The 18290-nt window shown below is 38.3% G+C and overlaps 1 protein-coding gene across 4 annotated transcripts in view; it reads right to left on the reverse strand.

Annotated features, from left to right (window-relative positions):
* Positions 1-18290, reverse strand: part of Swt1 (Swt1 RNA endoribonuclease) — a 241258-nt gene that overhangs the window by 161708 nt on the left and 61260 nt on the right. For all 4 annotated transcript variants that reach the window (XM_067156738.2, XM_067156736.2, XM_067156737.2 and 1 more), the window contains exon 5: positions 15823-16332. In XM_067156738.2, coding sequence (XP_067012839.2) covers positions 15823-16332 — 510 coding nt within the window. The remainder of the gene's footprint in view (positions 1-15822; positions 16333-18290) is intronic.

Below are 18290 nucleotides of genomic sequence, written 5' to 3' on the forward strand. Positions count from 1 at the left end.
ACACAATAATTCCATAGTGTACGTGTGACATCCAGTCTTATCTTTACAGAGCCGGTACATACACTTACGAGCAACGTTCACTTCACAGCAGATGTTCAAAGCGACCACCTTGCATTTGCAAACACTTTGCCACTCGCTGCAGCATACTTTGCCGGATCCTACGCAACACACCTGCATCCACCATTGCCGATGCAGCATGCACGCGAGCTATTAGGTCCTGTACATCCATGGGTGGAGTACTATAAACATTTTCCTTTAAGTGTCTCCACAAATAAAAATCTAGTGGATTAAGGTCCAGGGGAACATGAAGGCCAGAATATTGGACCTCCACAATGAATCCATTTCCCTGGAAACACTCCATTTAACCAGTCACGCACAGTCATTTAAAAGTGTGGCGGTGCACCATTATGCTGAAAAAATAGCTGTCGCCGAACATCAAGTGGAACGTTTTCTAAAGCGCCAGGCAAAGTATTGCCCAGAAACGTACGATAGCGGGGCGCATTCAACTTACGGCAATAGGCAAGGGCCTAAAAGCAATCCTCCCACGATTCCAGCCCACAGGTTTATGCCAAAGCGTGCCTGAAAGCCACGTTTATGGCTGACAGGTGGTTTGTGGTCAGACCATAATGGCTGTTGTGATGGTTGAAAATACCTTCCCGAGTGAAGCTACATTCGTCACTCCATATCACATTCTTTATAAAATGTTCATTATCTTCAACTTAATGCAAAAGCCATTCACAGAACTGTACTCGTTGAATGCGGTCTTCTGGCCGCTGGTGTTGAGTTAACATGTAATGATATGGATGCAGTTTTTTGTCGTTCAACACATCAACAACCAGTGTTTGAGATACCTGGAACTGTCTTGTAATATCACGGGTACTTCGCCGAGGTGATTGGCGAACGGCTTCAAGAACGTCGTCCTCTGTTTGTGGAGTACGCCTAGTCCTTGGACGACCTCTGTCCACTAATTGTGGACGAAGATTACTGGCTTCCCGCAGGCGTTTCTCAAGGCGACGAAAAACATTATTATCGGAATGGCGCCTCTGAGGGTACCGTGCTGCATACTCACGAGCAGCAGCAGGAGCTTTGTTATCGGATGCGCCGAACACTAAAAGCATATCGACATATTCGCCGTTTGTGTACTCCATCAGGAGGCCCCACTACATGCACTTGACAGGACCAGTTATGGTTGTGCACTTTGTGCACTGTGTGGTTAGTCGACTTATGCATTCAGTTGAATGGGTCACACTGTGATGTGTTAGACTATTGTCATGTGACAACAGGATGTCATGCTTACAAACGCAGTTACACGGCGGGAACTAAGGACCTGACGTCACACACACAAAATAAACCCAATCTGACGTAGATTCAAACCGTGGCTCCATGGTGCATGTGGGTTTGATAACCCAGCCGTCTACTAAGTGAGCTGCGATGGCGGGTACGGTAGAGCAGGATGATGCACGTTTCTCTATTACATTCCGATGCGTTGCAGGATGTGACAGTGTTGCCAGCTTCTAGTTTTCGACTCTTTTCCAACAGCACCAAATCTGATTTGGGATGAGGAATCGCATGCTGACCTCCAAGTGCGGCATTTTTTGTTCACCCTGTGTATGGACTAAGTAAGTAAACTTTTGTCCTCATAACGAAGTGGTGCAGCTCTTTTCAGGCACACCCCCAATAGAGGCGAACTGTGCGTACCATTTTAACCACTTACCAGCCACCTATCATTCTTAAGTCTCTGGCAGTACCTGGGATCGAACCTGGGCCTTCAAGGATGGCAGCTAATAGTGCTAACCGTTAAGCCATGGAGGTGGACATACCATGGATTAATATAACTGCACTCTGGATTATAATGATCTGTTACTTATTTAATACAATGAACAATATAACATTTTAATAAGACTATTATAATTAAGATTCCTAAATGGACAGTGGAATATCCAATCCCTCAATGAAGGGAGATGTTCAATAATTTTCCAATTTCTTTGCGATCATTTAAGAAAAATATATAAGTAATAATAATAACAACGTAAACGTTTCCACCTTTTCAATACTAAAATATATTCACAAAATTATAAATTACACGGTACTAGTTTCGACCCATCTAGGGGTCATCATCAGCCGTATTGGAGCAAAGATCACTTTTGGCGAAATCCTAAGAAAATGTTATTTAAAAAAATAACAAGTGAAATGAGATATTATGGTAATAGTTAATAATACAAGGAATATACATACTAAGAGGTTTTTAACAAAGAATAAAGTATAAATGGGGTGTTGTAAAAATTATAATCATGGAAATCAGTAAGTTCTTGTATTGAAATGACATATATAAAATTATATATGGCTTAGGAAGAGGGCTTAAGGTGGGGCTGATGATAACCCCTAGATGGGTCGAAACTAGTACTGTGTAATTTATAATTTTGTGAATATATTTTAGTATTGAAAAGGTGGAAACGTTTACGTTGTTATTATTATTACTTATATATTATTCTCAGTTCAATACGGACCAAAAACATGAAATTCATAACCATTTAAGAAAAGGCTAGGAAAACAACAGACAGGGAATCTACCACATGGGCAACTGCCCTAAATGCAGATCAGTAGTGACTGATATTTTTTTTTAATACGGGCATGGGGTAAGGAAAAAAAATAAACAGAGTTTAACATCAGTCAATCTAACTAGCATAAGGGTTGGAAGACAATAAGAATTGATAAAGTTCTGAGGAGTGAATGAGGAGACAGAAATATTGCTCAAGAGAATGCAACGGTAGAATTAAAGTCTGATTTAAACAATGTGCATTCCCTGATAGTTCTTTGCAAGAAAATACACATTGCAGGTGCTATAGTAACCAGTTCCTGTTTCCAAGCTAAGCCATTCGTGTACCAACAAAGAAAGCCATACAACTATTTGTGGAAAAGCATTTGGTGGTTCAAGAAACTTTTCTCTAATTTACTAGACATTATGATGCTGAATGCATCTGTTCTGCTCCACAAGAGTAATGACTTCTAAAATGTGTACAGCAGAGAGAGACTTTGTGAGGTGGACAGCCATCCAAAACTGAGCCCCCTAGTCGACCTAGTAGAAAGGCACTTTCCAACACACATCCCCTCCACAGAATGAAATACCCAACTAGAATGTGTAGAATTTGTCCTGGTACGAAAGAAACAAGGAGGGAATGCAAGAGTTGTGGTAGCATCCCATTACACTCTTAAGGATGCTTCCAGGACTGTCACACCAAAAGACAGGAGTAGACAGGCCTGTTGTAAAAATATATATAAAATAAAGAGACTCTTTATTATAGCCTCCATACTTTTGTCATAATCTACAACAGAACTTTGTTTCATCAATTTTTCGGTATTCCTGTCTACCTTTTCTGAAGCAAACTGAGAACCATCATTTACATTTGTGAGCATGTAAATATCCTTCTTGTCTTTTAAAAATCAGAGGAAACAGAATTGACAAAATCCTAAAAGGAGAGAGGAGAACAGCTAGAACATGCATAAATTTAAAAAATATCAAAAAGATAGACATTGGTGGATAGTACCAAATGAAGTGGTGTACAGAGAACTGGAGCCCATCACAGATACTATACAGAAGGTGATGATCTCCTTTCTTTCTTTCTTTCTTTCTTTCTTTCTTTTTTTTTTTTTTTTTGTCATATGAGGACACCAGAAACCAGATTACCAAGAAAAATTATAAAGAAACTCTGGAATCTGAAGCAACAAGTAGGAAGGATTAAGGAAATTAGAGAGGATATGGAAGAACTAGAAATAACTCTGGACGATTTGCAAAATTAAACAGAAAATTTAAGGAAACTGAAAAAATAAAAAGATTCAAACAATAGACAAATGACATACAATGAAAAGTGTATTTAGAGATGAGGAATGACACAAAAGATTGACTATTTTCATTTTGACCATATTGAAATTCAAAAATGTGTATCAATTTATTGAAAACCACCTATTCAATACTTTTAGAGTCCTTAAGACTATGATACGATCATTAAATTAAAGTTGAAGCATATGGTACATGTTTCACCTGTCATTGCAGGCATCATCAGCCATAAATTCTAAACTCTAAGTCAGAGCTCTGAGTGGATGCTATACTAAAACTATTCCAAAAAATTAATTTTTATTTTCACAACAATTTGCACTGATGTAGAAGAACATCATGGTCATATGTCTTAAAGTTCTAATGGGACGTCCTACTCATAACAATTCACACCGATGTAGATAGGGTACATTTGGAAACGAACGAGCCGATCTTGTCTTAAAGTTCCAATGGGACGTCCTACTCATGTTCACATCTAATGGAGATGTGATCCAATGATGCCGTGAAAGCAGAAGAATGTAACAAAATAAGGTATTAATAAAAATTGATTACATGAATGTGTTAGCACCATTTCCCTATAATAATCACCAATAATTCTTTGCTTCCTACAAATAAGTAATTTCCTCTGAAAAAAGGTCCGAGTGAGAAAAATGGAGCAGGTGTTCACATACAGCCAGGAGAAATACAAGTCAAAATCCTTGTTATCAGGCCAAATTCAGGCACTACAGTACGGTGGTCAAACCAGAATGTTTATACAGCTCAGAAACCACATCTATAGTGTGCCATTGCATTTTCTGCTATGTTGAAAATGTCGCCGAGTTAAATGAATAGATTACGCGAGACGAAATTTATGTAAAGCAAACTGTGAATCGGAAGTTCACAGGGGACCGAACTCGGGAAAAGAGAGCATGATCACTAAGGCAGTGGAAGAAAAGAACATGAAATACCAGGTAGATTGTTTAAAAATATATATATATATATTATTAAAACAACTAACTGCTAAAATATTAAATGGAGGACAAAGTCGCCATTTGTGTCTGATCGCAGGGAAGCAAAATAAAGATATATATAAATATTCTACAAATAAGAAGATAAAGTCAAAAGCATAACAGAACGTTAAGACGAGTGTGACATGGAGGATCCAACTGACTTGATGTGGAACGTGAGACTAGCTGATCTATGGTTTCCAGTCGGCCGAGTGCAGAAGCCTAGATTGGATGGCTGAGGAATAGTCGTGAACCAGAGAATGATAAGCTAAGCTTTCCTAAATTACAGTTATTAATTAAAAATTGATGTAAAATAATGTTCAGAAATTATGGCCTAAGATAGGTAACTATAATATTAATATAACCAGTGAAGTGTAACCTCAAAATCTAGCTCTCATGATTAAGATATGTTAGGATTGATATACATCGATTGGAAGAATTGACAGTGTGCATTAAAGAGAATGTGATGCAATAAATATAGTAATCTTGCTAATGATATCAGGAATGAGTAGAGTTTACTACTACATAAAAAGATGGTGTGATGAGAAGTGGATATCACAAATGGGTTGAGTGATCTAACATATGTGTTGAAAGTCTTTGTAATTAGTGATGGCAAAACTTTTCAAAACATCGATATATCGGTTTTCCGATACATCGGTATTAAAATCTCGATGTCATTAAAATATCGGTCTTCAAAATATCGATATATGGCCGATATATCAGTTTTTAAAATATTGGTGCTATTATCCATTATTGTAAGTCTAGTTTTACATTTAACACAATGATTAAAGGATTCATTAGGTTTAATAAGTCTTGACATAGATCATAAGACAAGTTTAAAACCATGACCAAATAACATGACCTTTTCACTACAATGACACATAAAAACATTTACAGCCAAAAGATGTTATGATACACAGAAAAACAGTATATGCAAGGTGTCCACTAACGAGCTAATAACTTACACCGTAAAACCATATGAAAAAACTACAAAAGTATAATTTGAGTACGAAGCACATCTAATAATTATTAGAGCTCTATAAAATAATAAAACATTTTCTTCCAAACTTCTTCCTCAGCACGGCAATTCCATTTGTTCGAAAGAAAAACCGTGATGATAATCTTAGGTCAACTGCCAATACCTCTTAGGTAAGCCATTTAGAAAAAGCAGCTTTGATAACAGTTTGCCTTTTAATCGGTTTCTCTTTTCCATGATGGTGTTACCGACCTTTGAAAACAGTCTCTCTACTGGGACAGAGGTCGTTACAATGTTCAAGTTTTGCCTAGCTAATGTGTAAATTGCATAGAAGGTATGCACGATGAATGAGTTGTGATATTATCACAGTATTAACTGAAGTGAATTGAGAAATGAAAATTCAAATTTCGTAAGTGTAGAATGCAAATTTTGAAAGGGTCTGAAAAAGAATCAAATCGTAGCCAAATATATTAAATTAAACAGAAATATCGATATACTGGGCACAAAATATCAATATTGACAATATATCAAGACCTCAAAACATCAATATTTCAATCTCAAAATATTGATATTTCCAATATATCGATATTTGTTTGCCGTCTCTAATATGGTTAGGTCGAGATATGCAGCAAGCATATGTTATTTCTTGTCAATGCAGAAACAGGAAGGAGTATCATAGTATACTAGGAGGTTAGATATCGTTATGGGAAAGTTACATGTGATCCAGTGAAGTGAAGATGGATTTTAGTTGAATAAAATAAGTCGTAGGAAATATATTTACGAGAAGAGATCATGATATTTAAGAAGAATGGCTACGATATGAAGGTATTATGGTTGAATTAAATGAGCTACGTGTTTTAATGAAAGAAATGAGAAATCGTCAAAGGGAATTGATATGAAGAAGGCAAAGAAGAAATAGAATGAGTGTAAAATATATGTATTTTAAGACTGGATCGTGTACAGGAAGCACTGTCATGAAAATAAATCTCATCGAGGGAGTAGATAAATATAATGTAGGCATATCTAACCAAGACTGGCGAATATGAAGTCAGATAATTCTCACTATAACCATATGTTGAAAATAAAGTTATAATGTTAGGAATTAGCCTTAATAAACATTTCATATATGCATGTCACCAGGTAATATGCAGAGTATGATGTGGAAATGATCAATATTGATATCCATAGTTATAATTAAGCTGTCCAAGGAATCATAAGAAGTGATTACATTTAAGAGGAGAATATTATTTTATTGATAGTAGAACAAATAGACTTAAATAAGAGTTGTAATTAAGAACTGATATGGTTAGAATTCAGTCATAGATATTTATTGCCAGAATTTTTGATATACGGTTGAAATAATTTAATGCAGTATGGTTAGGCCAGTAAATGACAATTTTATAAGGCAGGGAAACTAGAAAACAGCAAATCATTCAACGATAACCGTAATAAATAACCGAGCAAAAAGAACAATTTAGTGGTCAGAATAATTTTTAAATGTTGGCAGATAGGAAATATACCTATTCTAATTAAGAGGAATTCATCAGATGTCAGCATATTTGTGGACAGGATTTGTAAGAAATGAGTTCAGTTTTCAGAACGATAAGTAGTAATATAAGGTTATTTCATGTCAAACAGCAGGTGAACATTGGAAAACAAACGTAATAGAGGTACACCCATGTTATTCATTTGTATTTTATGAATTGCGAAACAAACTATTAAGCTATTTTTTTCTCTTTCCTATACTTATTATAGTTTAATAAATCATTTAGTTAAGATTAATTATATGTAATGTGATTACTTGTAGGTAGGAATGGCAGAATAGCTTACTGGTACGTGTGATGCGATTCTGGTCTTCCCAATCATTAAATCAGGTGCATAGGATGGAGACGTCCATCGGAGGAAATATTGGATCACGATTTATAGAAGCAACCGCACCACTCTTCAGGATCCACGTTAAGCGAATAATTACTATAAAATATACCCCGAGATCATCCGAGTAGTCTGAGAATTTTATTATGCCGTTATTGGACGCAGTAAGGGCGCAATAGTTTGGGAATTGTATCTTCTGATTTGATGCTGAAGTGCTGCAAGAGAGCTACCTAGCAGCCATCAGCCTTGAGGCCATGATCGTTAAGGTGTCAAGTCTTCATGTTTCGACACTGTGGTTAGCTGGTTAAAGTCCCGTTGTTGGGAAAAGAATCTCCATCTGAATGTTGGCTGGCAGGGTAGGTGAGGTGGTGGTATACAATTTCTTATCATCAGATTGCATGCAAAAGGCTGGGTTCAATTCCAAATCTCTCCACATTGTTCATATGGTGTGAGGGTGTACGATGCTGGTGATGGCGAATATTCAGTCAGATGGTGACATTAAACCTTCGTGTTATTTGAAGGGAGTAGGCTACGTGTTAATACCGAGTTTCACCCTCTTTCTACCTCATATCAGAACGTTCACCCAGACATGCAAGAAGATTTTTTTAAAAGAAAAAAAAAACAATTGGCTTTACGTCGCACCGACACAGATAGACTTTATGGCGATGATGGGACTGGAAAGGGTTAGGAGTGGGAAGGAAGCGGCCATGGCCTTTATTGAGGCACAGCTTCAGCATTTGCCTGGTGTGAAAATAGGAAACTATGGCATACCTGCCAACTTTACGAAACAAAAAATCAGGAGATTTTGATATGAAAATCAGGGAAAATCAGGAGAAATCAGGAGATACATTATTGGTCAAAACTGCTTATTCTGCGTCTAGCACAGTACAGCACTATGATATATTTATAACACTTATTGTCTCAAAGCCCGACTGTTACTACACGAAACTACAATGCTAAAAATTACACATCTCTATTCCCTCACAGGAAGTATGTGAGTGAGATGATCAGTCTCTGATAATATTTCAAAAAATAGCATGAATTCATGCTCCACACATGTGAATCAGTCATGCACTTAGATGCCATTACTTAGCAAATGCATAGATTAATATATTGGATCAAGCTTCCGTGCGATTATGCGAAGCGCAATACTATCTGTATCAAATAACTAGCTGATGTACTCGTGCTTTGCTACAGAATTCTCAGAAAGACTGTCCTTACAGTTTTCCCAACTGAAGTGTCAACATAGGTCATTACAGTGACGTCAGTATGAATGTTGCGATTAAAAGCAACGCTGTCATATGAAATATTAAAAAAAAATGAAAAACAGCACATTTTCTTACTTTTAACGAAAATAGCACGGTGTCGATCTAACAGTTCAAAGTTCCAGAGCTAGAATGACCAGGACGCAGACAGCCGTGAACACTCCTGTGTAATTATTCAGTTTAAGTGTGCACACTGCTCATTCCAATCACTGCCCCAGAGTAGGGATTGAATAGCTGGAATACTATGCTGAACCAGTGTGTTACGTACCAGTAGTATCAGAAAATTTATGAACCAGAGGAATAGCATGCTAAAGAAGAGCGAGATCTAACTTCCATGTTACTTTCTGCAAATATTCAGGCAGGCTGTTATACTCAATAACAGTACCCAGCAGTAATCCCATCTATCGGAGATAAATGGCAGAAGAATACACAAAGCACATCACATCAAACAATGGCCAATGTAATGTTATTGTTGATCAATTTTATGAGCTTTCTATACTGCAGGCCTTCACATTTACTTTTCTTCTGACTCTGTGATATTAGAGCATCTAATGTAAAGTGAGTCCTCCTTTCTTTCATGACTCCCTCTTGTGTTGTTATTCCAGCGATCGTTCCTTCATGACTTTTTTCTCATTCTTATAATCATTTTCACAATTTAATTTCATTTTAGTCTGCACACTAAAACTGAATAAGACATGAATAATCGGAAATTGTATTCTCTATTACTTAGTTACGTAGTAATTTTCGATAGACTAAGATAGGTAATCAAAAATTAAATTTCTGGCACCTTCCCCTAAACTACCATTTTGAACAGGGTGAATAAAATTATGTATAGCATAGACTGTAGTTCCTTATTCCCCGACATAACATACCGATTTTCATTAAATTCTGTTCTCCCATTTTTTCGTACCTCAGCGCTTATATGGGCTTAGCAACAAAAATCCAAATTCATGAATATCTCTTATCATAGCCGGTACGGTAAAAATGTATAAGACAAACGATACGAAATGCAATACTATATAACATTAGTTATATAGTATTTATCAACAGGGCCAATAAAAAAATATAAATATTTGAGAATTACATCTTAGGCCTTCCCCTAAACTACCATTTCACTCGGCGTGAATAAAATTATTTATGGCCTAGATTGTAGCAACCTATTCCCCGACTTTATATACCGATTTTCATTAAATTCTCTTCAGCCGTTTTCTCGTGGTGGGCGTACATATGTACATACATACATATACGCATACAAACAGAAATTACGGAAAATTAAAACTTGCATTTCCCCTTGTTACTGCGGTCACGGCCGGTACGGAGATATTCTTTTTTAATTCTGAGCAATGTGCAGACAAAACTCTCTATTTATATTGAGATAAAATTAGTCAGAATTTTCTCCAAATGGCTCTTAAAATCTCTAGAAAAGTCACTAGTCGTTATCATTGAAATTCTGTCACTAAATTACTAAAAAGACTCCGTATATAACGACTAGTCTCTAGAATCGTCTAGACTGATGTGGATGAACACGAAAATAGCACGCGTGAACGAGAGATTGACAATCGATATACGCGTCGCGATATACAGGTTTCAGTAAACATTGCACATTCGCGCATTAATAAACGTCAATATTTTGTTTGAAAGCGGCCAATGAGTGAAGGACTTCCGGCCACTGGCGTAAAAAAAGCTGAAACAGCGGGATTTGAAAACAAATGTCTGAAGTTCACCAAAAAATAAGCTAAAATCGGGAGAAATAATAGAATAATCGGGAGGCGGGAAAAACTGTCGAAAATCGGGAGTCTCCCGCCTAAAGTTGGCAGGTATGCTATGGGAAACCATAATCAGGGCTGCTGAGAGTGGGGTTCGAACCCACTATCTCCCGAGTGCAAGCTCACACCTGCACGCCCCTATTAACTGACAGCAAGTAAAAGAACCCTCAGCTTGTTCAGTTCACACAGCTCACTTCGGCTCATCCTGATCTTCCCTGACAACATGAATTCACGGGCAAACCTCTGCTTGGCTGGCTGTCAAGCTACCGTTAACACGTACAATATGTAGCTACAGTCAGGCTCGTCGACTGAGTTTCTTCCTTCATTAATACCAGAAACGCAATGCAATTAAAAGAAGGAAAGTAAATGTAAAGTGACTGTAAGTATTAGCATGGAGTTAACCCTTAGCCCTCCTCTTTTTTTTTCTGAACACTCCTCTCTCTCCAGCTCCATTTAAGAATCTGCTTGCAGGGGGATAAGAGACAGCACAAACATATAGACAGCATATTTATAAATATCAACTAAAGCAAACACAAAATAAATATAATACAAGTACAATACAATATTCAGGTGTAATGTTCAGCATTTTTAAGCCCGAAATTATCTGTCGTTTTTTATCTGTGATTGTGCATCATGTGGAACTTCTCAAAGCACTCGCCGGGATGTAATCCAGGCTTTTTTCTACAAGTATTGCAGGAAAACACTGCCTCACATCGTAATTCAGGCTTAATGTTCATTGCCATGTTTAAGATTACGCCTAAAAAGGCTTTGATTTCAGGAAGAGTGACATCTATCCACGACCTCCAAATAGACTCACATCTGAAGGGTGTAACCTTTGGAATGTTTACACTGGCATATTGGTTAGTCTCGCACAAAATATCCGACAATAACTCGTCAGTCATGATTACTTGGAAAAAGTCAAGTTCACTCTTAGATTCAGTCCCTTGCGGTAGCTTATAACCTGACGTAACTGTGAATGGGGGTTCATTTGAAGCCAAGTCCGTCTCAAGGCATTCCCTCCAGCCATCAGTAGAGGTACCAGCACTGCGATTTGGCATACTTTTCTCATTATTGGGATCTTCATCACTCAACTCATCAACACAATCTCATTCCGCAATACCTTCCTCGCCATTTAATTGAAAATCACTCTCACTCTCGCAAGAATTTCCTTCTCATGCCACTTGAATGACACCATGTTACTAAACAACATCTGTTTACAAACTCGCATGGTCTTCAAAGAATGCGCACAAAGCCTGATTTCAAAGAGATTATAACTATACATGGCTACAAATTGTCATCGAAAGATGGCAGTAGCTTACTGTAAATGTAATTCATGCGTGGGTAATCCAACAAGGGAGTCATCTAGGGAAGAAAATCATGATGCCCGACATAGGATCTATTCGGGATATTCTTGTTGTAAGGCATGTCCCACCGCGTGAGTAATAAGGGTTAAATGAAACTATTTACAATTCAAAAGCTGTAAACCATATTTTGAAGAAATATGCTGCTCCAATAAGCGTACACACTGAGAGCAGAGGATGATGTGTGTAAGCCAATCAACTTTGTATTTTTTGAGCAATGATAGTGTTGGATTCCTATTCTACTGTACACTGTGATAACTAGCATTACCTAATACTGTCACACTGAAGGGACTTAAGTTTGGTAACAGTTACCTTTCCGCCCAGGTTGAAAAATTGGTAAAGTTCATGTCGTTATGGTAGTCCCCTCTGTTTTGCTTTGATTTGAATATCAATAAGGCGTTGTTAACAAAACCTTCCTCTCTCCCGACATGCACAACAATAATGCAAGGACCTTTCCCAGTAGCTTGAAATTTTTCCAGCTCTGTATCAGATTGTCAGAATGATGGGACGGACTAGAATGAAGAAATGTCTTGTCTAAATACAGTATTTTCCGACCATTCCCTCTGTACTGACAAATTTTTCAGAGGTACCTTCCCATCCATGTCACGATATCAAGTTTTTCTATCGACAACTTTCAAGAATTATGGCACCTAGTTCATCGGAACCCCACCTCTTTCAATAACTTTCAAAGATACTCTCTGCTACAATTTAGTACATTTTCTGATTTTAAAACACCGTTCAATATCTTCAATGTAGGTACGGTTTTCTTCTCAAAATGTAAATATCACTTATTTTTCAAGGTATTATATCTCTTGTGAAGTAGTCTATTGTAATTCTTTTCTTACGGACTGTTTTCATGCCATCAGGTGTAGAAAACTGCAGATGACCCTTGGCCATAAACATCTTCCCTTTTGCTATTACACACATCAGAAGCGACATTGCTTCACTTGTTGAAGCAAGAACATTATTATTCAGTTTATGAACCATTTTCAGTTCTTGTAGGTTAGCAGCTACGTTATACTGTAGACTATTTATCTGGCTTGTCCCGTTAAAGGCTGTCCAGATTTGCTACCAGACTTCGAAGTAGCTGTCATAACTACACTCGACTGACACTATCACTAGAATGACATGCTACACAACACTATATACATGAATGTATTTCACTAATACAGTACACACTAAGCGAGATGGGATTATAGGACCACAACGATAGAAAGAAAATATGTATAAAACAGACAAAACAACATGAGCGCGAAAACGGATATAGAAGTGGCAACGAAACTCTTGTGTCACCAAGTCTTCAAAGTGTGCACAGTACAGTGCCCAGACAGCATGTGACCCCTTCACCATTCCTCTATGACGTCACACATCCACTCTGATAGAACGCGCGGAGAAGTGAGATTTGCACAGATTCTTTTGATCATTGCAGGGTAATAGCCGCACAGCCAACTCAATCGGTAAGACGATTATTAAGTCAGATCCTGGGACCCAAAAATTAATTACAGAAGAGTTCGCACTCTGCTAGAGACCAAACACAAAAGCTGTACAAAAAGTCTGAGATGATCTCAACAAGATGAAGGAAAGGAAGCAGGCTTTTTAAGGACACATTAACAGAAGGCACCCCCACCCCCAAGATAAAAAATAACGATGAAAATCCTCTTTTCACAAGAACAGTAACACCAAATCCCACTGGTGAAATATCACGATTTCCAAAAATGAGGGGTCAAAATGGAAGGAGATGAAAACAGATAAATTTTGAGAAAGAAAACTGTGGAAATGATGTGTCTGAAGAGAAATGAAAGAAAGCAAGAAATGTATTCTTTGAAGAGGAATGAGCTACAGAACCAGAGAATGAAGCACTATTGGGAAGAAAGAGAACAAACATAAGGAGTTATGGTAGTAGTGTAATTGTAGCATAGGAGTACGAAAACAAAAACCGGTGTTATTCATTTATGTCACCAGTATGTACTCATGCAGCTTTAGAAGATAACGACATGCCAGGAGACCTTATTATTTTAATGCAAGTTGCTTTACATTGCACAGACACATATACGTTGGTGGTTTGAAAAGTTCTCGGAATGTACTAGAATTAAGTATCTTACCTCGGTGGAACTGCTTTTATTTTTCAACATAGTCTCCCTGTAGACTAATGCATTTGGTCCAGCGATGTTCCAATGCCTTGATCTCATCTTGAAAATGAGATTCCTCCAGGCCTGCAAAATACCTCTCCAATTCGGCTGTCAGTTCTTCCCTTGTAGAAAATCTCCGTCCACAGAGGAAAATTTTCAGCTTGGGGAATAGATGAAAGTCTGATGATGCCAAATCAGGTCAATAAGGTGGATGTGGCAACAATTCATACCCCAGTTCATGAAGTTTTCCCATGGCAATAACATTTGTGTGCAGCGGAGCATTGTCCTGATAAAAGATGACCTTTTCCTTTGCCAAACCAGGCCTTGTTTCGCGTATCTTTTCCTGTAGTTGGTCTAGGAGGTTTGCATAGTATTGCCCCATAATTGTTTGGCCAGTAGGAATATAATCTATCAGCAGAATGCCTTTTGCATCAAAGAAAACTGAGGCCATGACCTTTCTGGCTGAACGCACTGCCTTTGCTTTCTTTGGTGGTGGTGAATCAGCATGTTTCCACTGCTTTGACTGCTGTTTTGTCTCTGGGGTATAGTAGTGGACCCAAGTTTCATCTGTAGTCACAAACCGGCGCAAAAAATCTTGTTGGTTGCACTGAAAACGGGTCAGACTTTGTCCGGACATTTCCAATCAGGTGCGTTTATTGTCCAATGTCAAGGACATCTTGCAGATAATTTTTTCATACCCAATTCTTCGGTTAAAATATAATATACCCATTCAGAAGACATCCCTACAGCTTCAGCAATCTCCCGCACTTTCAGTCGACGATCCTCCATGACCATTTTCTGCACTTTTGCGATAAATTCTGGGGTCGTAACACTTTTTGGCCGTCCACTATGCGGATCATCATCCAAGCTCTCCCGACCAAATTTAAACTCGCTGGTCCACTGGCAACAGTTGAAAATGAAGGAGCAGAGTCCCCCAGTGTGTTCTGAAAGTCGGCATGAATTTCCTTTGCTTTCATACATTTCTTTACAAAGTATTTAATCACTGCTCGAATCTCAGTTTTTTCCAATGTCACAAATCACTACGCGGGAACAACAACAAAGAGTCGTCACTACCCCACTCCTACAACTAGAGCACTGAAGGCCACGGGTTCACTCACAAAGGATGTGTGATTATTGCGCGGGAACCTCGTTGCTCTAACACTGACATCTAGCGGTGATTCTGAGAACTTTTCAAACCGGCCTCGTAGGTTTTGTGGCAACAATGGTTAGGAAAGGGCTAGGGATAGGAAGGGAATGGCCATGGCTTTAAATTAAGATACAACCCCAGAATTTGCCTGATGTGAAAATGGGAAACAAAAGAAAACAATCTTCAGGGCTACCGACAATGGGGTTCAAACCCACTATCTCCCGACTGCAAACTGATAGCTACAAAACTCACACCATGCAACCACTTGCTCGGCAGGAGGCCTATTACATGCCAGTAAATATACTGAGACGCGGACACCTTCAAATACCACCACACTGAGCCAGGATGAAACCATCCAATTAAAGGTGAGCACAAAGCAATGCTCTACAGAGTTAATGAAGGATGACAGTAAGTACACTGTTAATAAGACAAGCAAGTTGCGAGCCCATAAAAAAAAAAAGTTTGACAGTGAGTAGCTCATGTCTTACCGGCAGTCTTGCAGTTTGACGTGCTGCTGGTGACACCACTATCTCCACTTCTTGAGCGTTCATGACCGAGTGCAGGTTGACTGCTTTTATTTCCAGGAAGACTAAAGCGCACATTTTTTGACTTGTCCTTGGATTGACCTGTCGGTCTCTGGTTGTCACTTTGAGGCCAAGTTTCACTAGACACGTGTTTGTTTGGAACATTTTGTTTCTTCAAAACTTCCCTCTTTTCACTAGCTATCCTTTCACTTGCACTAGGGTGATAATCTAGGGGAGAGGTAGCAACTCTTTTATTACTACCACTAACCGTTTTGGAATGAACTTGGGGTGCACTTTTTACAGATGACTGTTGACAGGCAGTACTTCTATTTAATGTGGAAGCTGTTTGAGAACTCCCACTGTCCCAAAGTCTTGAACCTATGTGAAGTTTATCACTTTTGACTGGAGATGTGCTTAGTTTTAACCTTTTGCCGGAACTGGGTTCAGACAATGGACTGTCCGTAGTTCTCAAACCTGCAACAATCAAGCAGAAACAACACTATTAATAAAAACATGCCCAAGCGACAAAATTAACATAGTTAACCTACATACTGTAGTTTTAAAAATGGTACAGTCACATCCAATAAACATGAGCACACAAAAGATACAGAATGGAATAAAAGTCTCTTTCCTCAGAAGTTTGAAACCAAAGATTGGTCACTTATTTACAAAGTTTGTACAAAACCGATCCTCTATTGTGATACACAAATCACATCATTTATGTGCTGATAGGATGAAGATGAAAAGAACCCTCTTTTCTCCCAATAATGGATGAACTTCTTCTTTTCTACCCTCTTAATCCACTGCTGGATATATATGTTTCCATCGTCTTCGGTCTTGAGCCACTTGGAACCAGCGTGTTCCAGCCAACAGCTTTATGTCATCGAGCCATCTCTTCTGGGGTCTTCCAATGCCTCTCTTGTGTTCCCATGGTCTCCAGTGAACAATCCTAGAGGTCCACCTGTTCTAGTCTTGTCGAGCTACGTGTCCTACCCATCGCCATTTTAGTCTTGCTACTCTCTCTAGGATGTCTGTTACACTCCTTCTCCTGATGTCCTCTGAACGGATCTTATCCCTAAGGCTGTCGCTCCATGGCTCGTTGTGTTTGCTGAAGCTTGTGAGCACTTTCCTTTGTCAGAGTCATTGTTTCCAAACCGTAAGTAGTAACTGGCACCACACACGTATTATAAACCTTGGTCTTCAGGTTAATTGGAACATCCTCGTTGGTCAGGATGAATTTTAGTTTTCGGAATGCAATCCAACTCATGCCTATTCTGTGAGGAATTTCTGCATGTAGGTTGTCTTTTCCAAGTTTTATCTTGTGTCCAAGATAGATGTACTGATCGACAGCTTCTATATATTGGTTTCCTCATTTTAAGTGGTTGGCTGTCTGGGCTTAGTATTATTGTTTTATTAATGTTCATTTCCAAACCAATCTTAGCAGAGGCAGCTTTTAATTCTTGGATCATGCTTTCTAGCTCATCTAGATTTTCACTTATGAGCACAATGTCATCGGCAAAACGCAGGTGGTTCAAATATAACGCGTTAATTTTTCCTTTATTATCCCAATTCAGGGTTTTGAATACATCTTCCAAGGCAAGGGTAAACAGCTTTGGAGAGATTGTGTCACCTTGCTGAACTCCTTCGCCAACTGGGATTTTATTGGCGATTAGGTTTTCGTCCACTCTGACTACCACTGTTGCTTGATCATATATGTTTTCGAGGAGCTTTATAATCCTTACCATGGCATTTTGAAGTACCTTCATGATTGCCCAAATCTCCACTGAGTCAAAATTTCTTTTATAAGCAATAAAGGCCAGACGAATCTTTATGTTGTATTCAGTGGCTTTTTCAAGAAGACGAATAGTCTGGATGTGTTCAACAGTTGAGAAACCTTTATGAAATCCCGCTTGCTCAGCAGGTTGATAAAAATCCAGTTCTCTTGTGTGCGGTTGGTTATAATTTTAGTCAGGAGCTTGTAAAGGTGTGATAAACTCACAGGACAATAGTTCTCTAAATTTTCCTTATCACCTTTTTTGAAGAGAACTATCACTTCAGCATTTTTCCAATTTTCTAGTATTCTTCCAGAGTTAATACACTTGTTGTGGAGTATTCTCACGGCTTCAGCATTTCATTAGTTATTTTACCCTCCCCACGGGATTTTTTATTCCTCAGTTGTTTAAGTGCATTTTCAATCTCAGCAGTGTTTACTTCTGGTGTTACTTCATGTGTATAATTCTGGGCTAGTTGTTCATCACTGGGTGGTTTATTAATGGTTGATGTATACAGCTTGTAGTAGAAATCTCTAATACACTTAAGAAAATGGAAATTGCAACACCATGAAGGCATTGGTCGTTTATGTTGATTTTCAAGATATGGAATGATGCCATGTAGGTATGTAAACGATCAAAGTTTCAGACCCATTGGATTGT

This window comes from Anabrus simplex, chromosome 12 (genome assembly GCF_040414725.1).
Source record: "Anabrus simplex isolate iqAnaSimp1 chromosome 12, ASM4041472v1, whole genome shotgun sequence".
NCBI classification, from domain to species: Eukaryota; Metazoa; Arthropoda; class Insecta; order Orthoptera; family Tettigoniidae; genus Anabrus; species Anabrus simplex.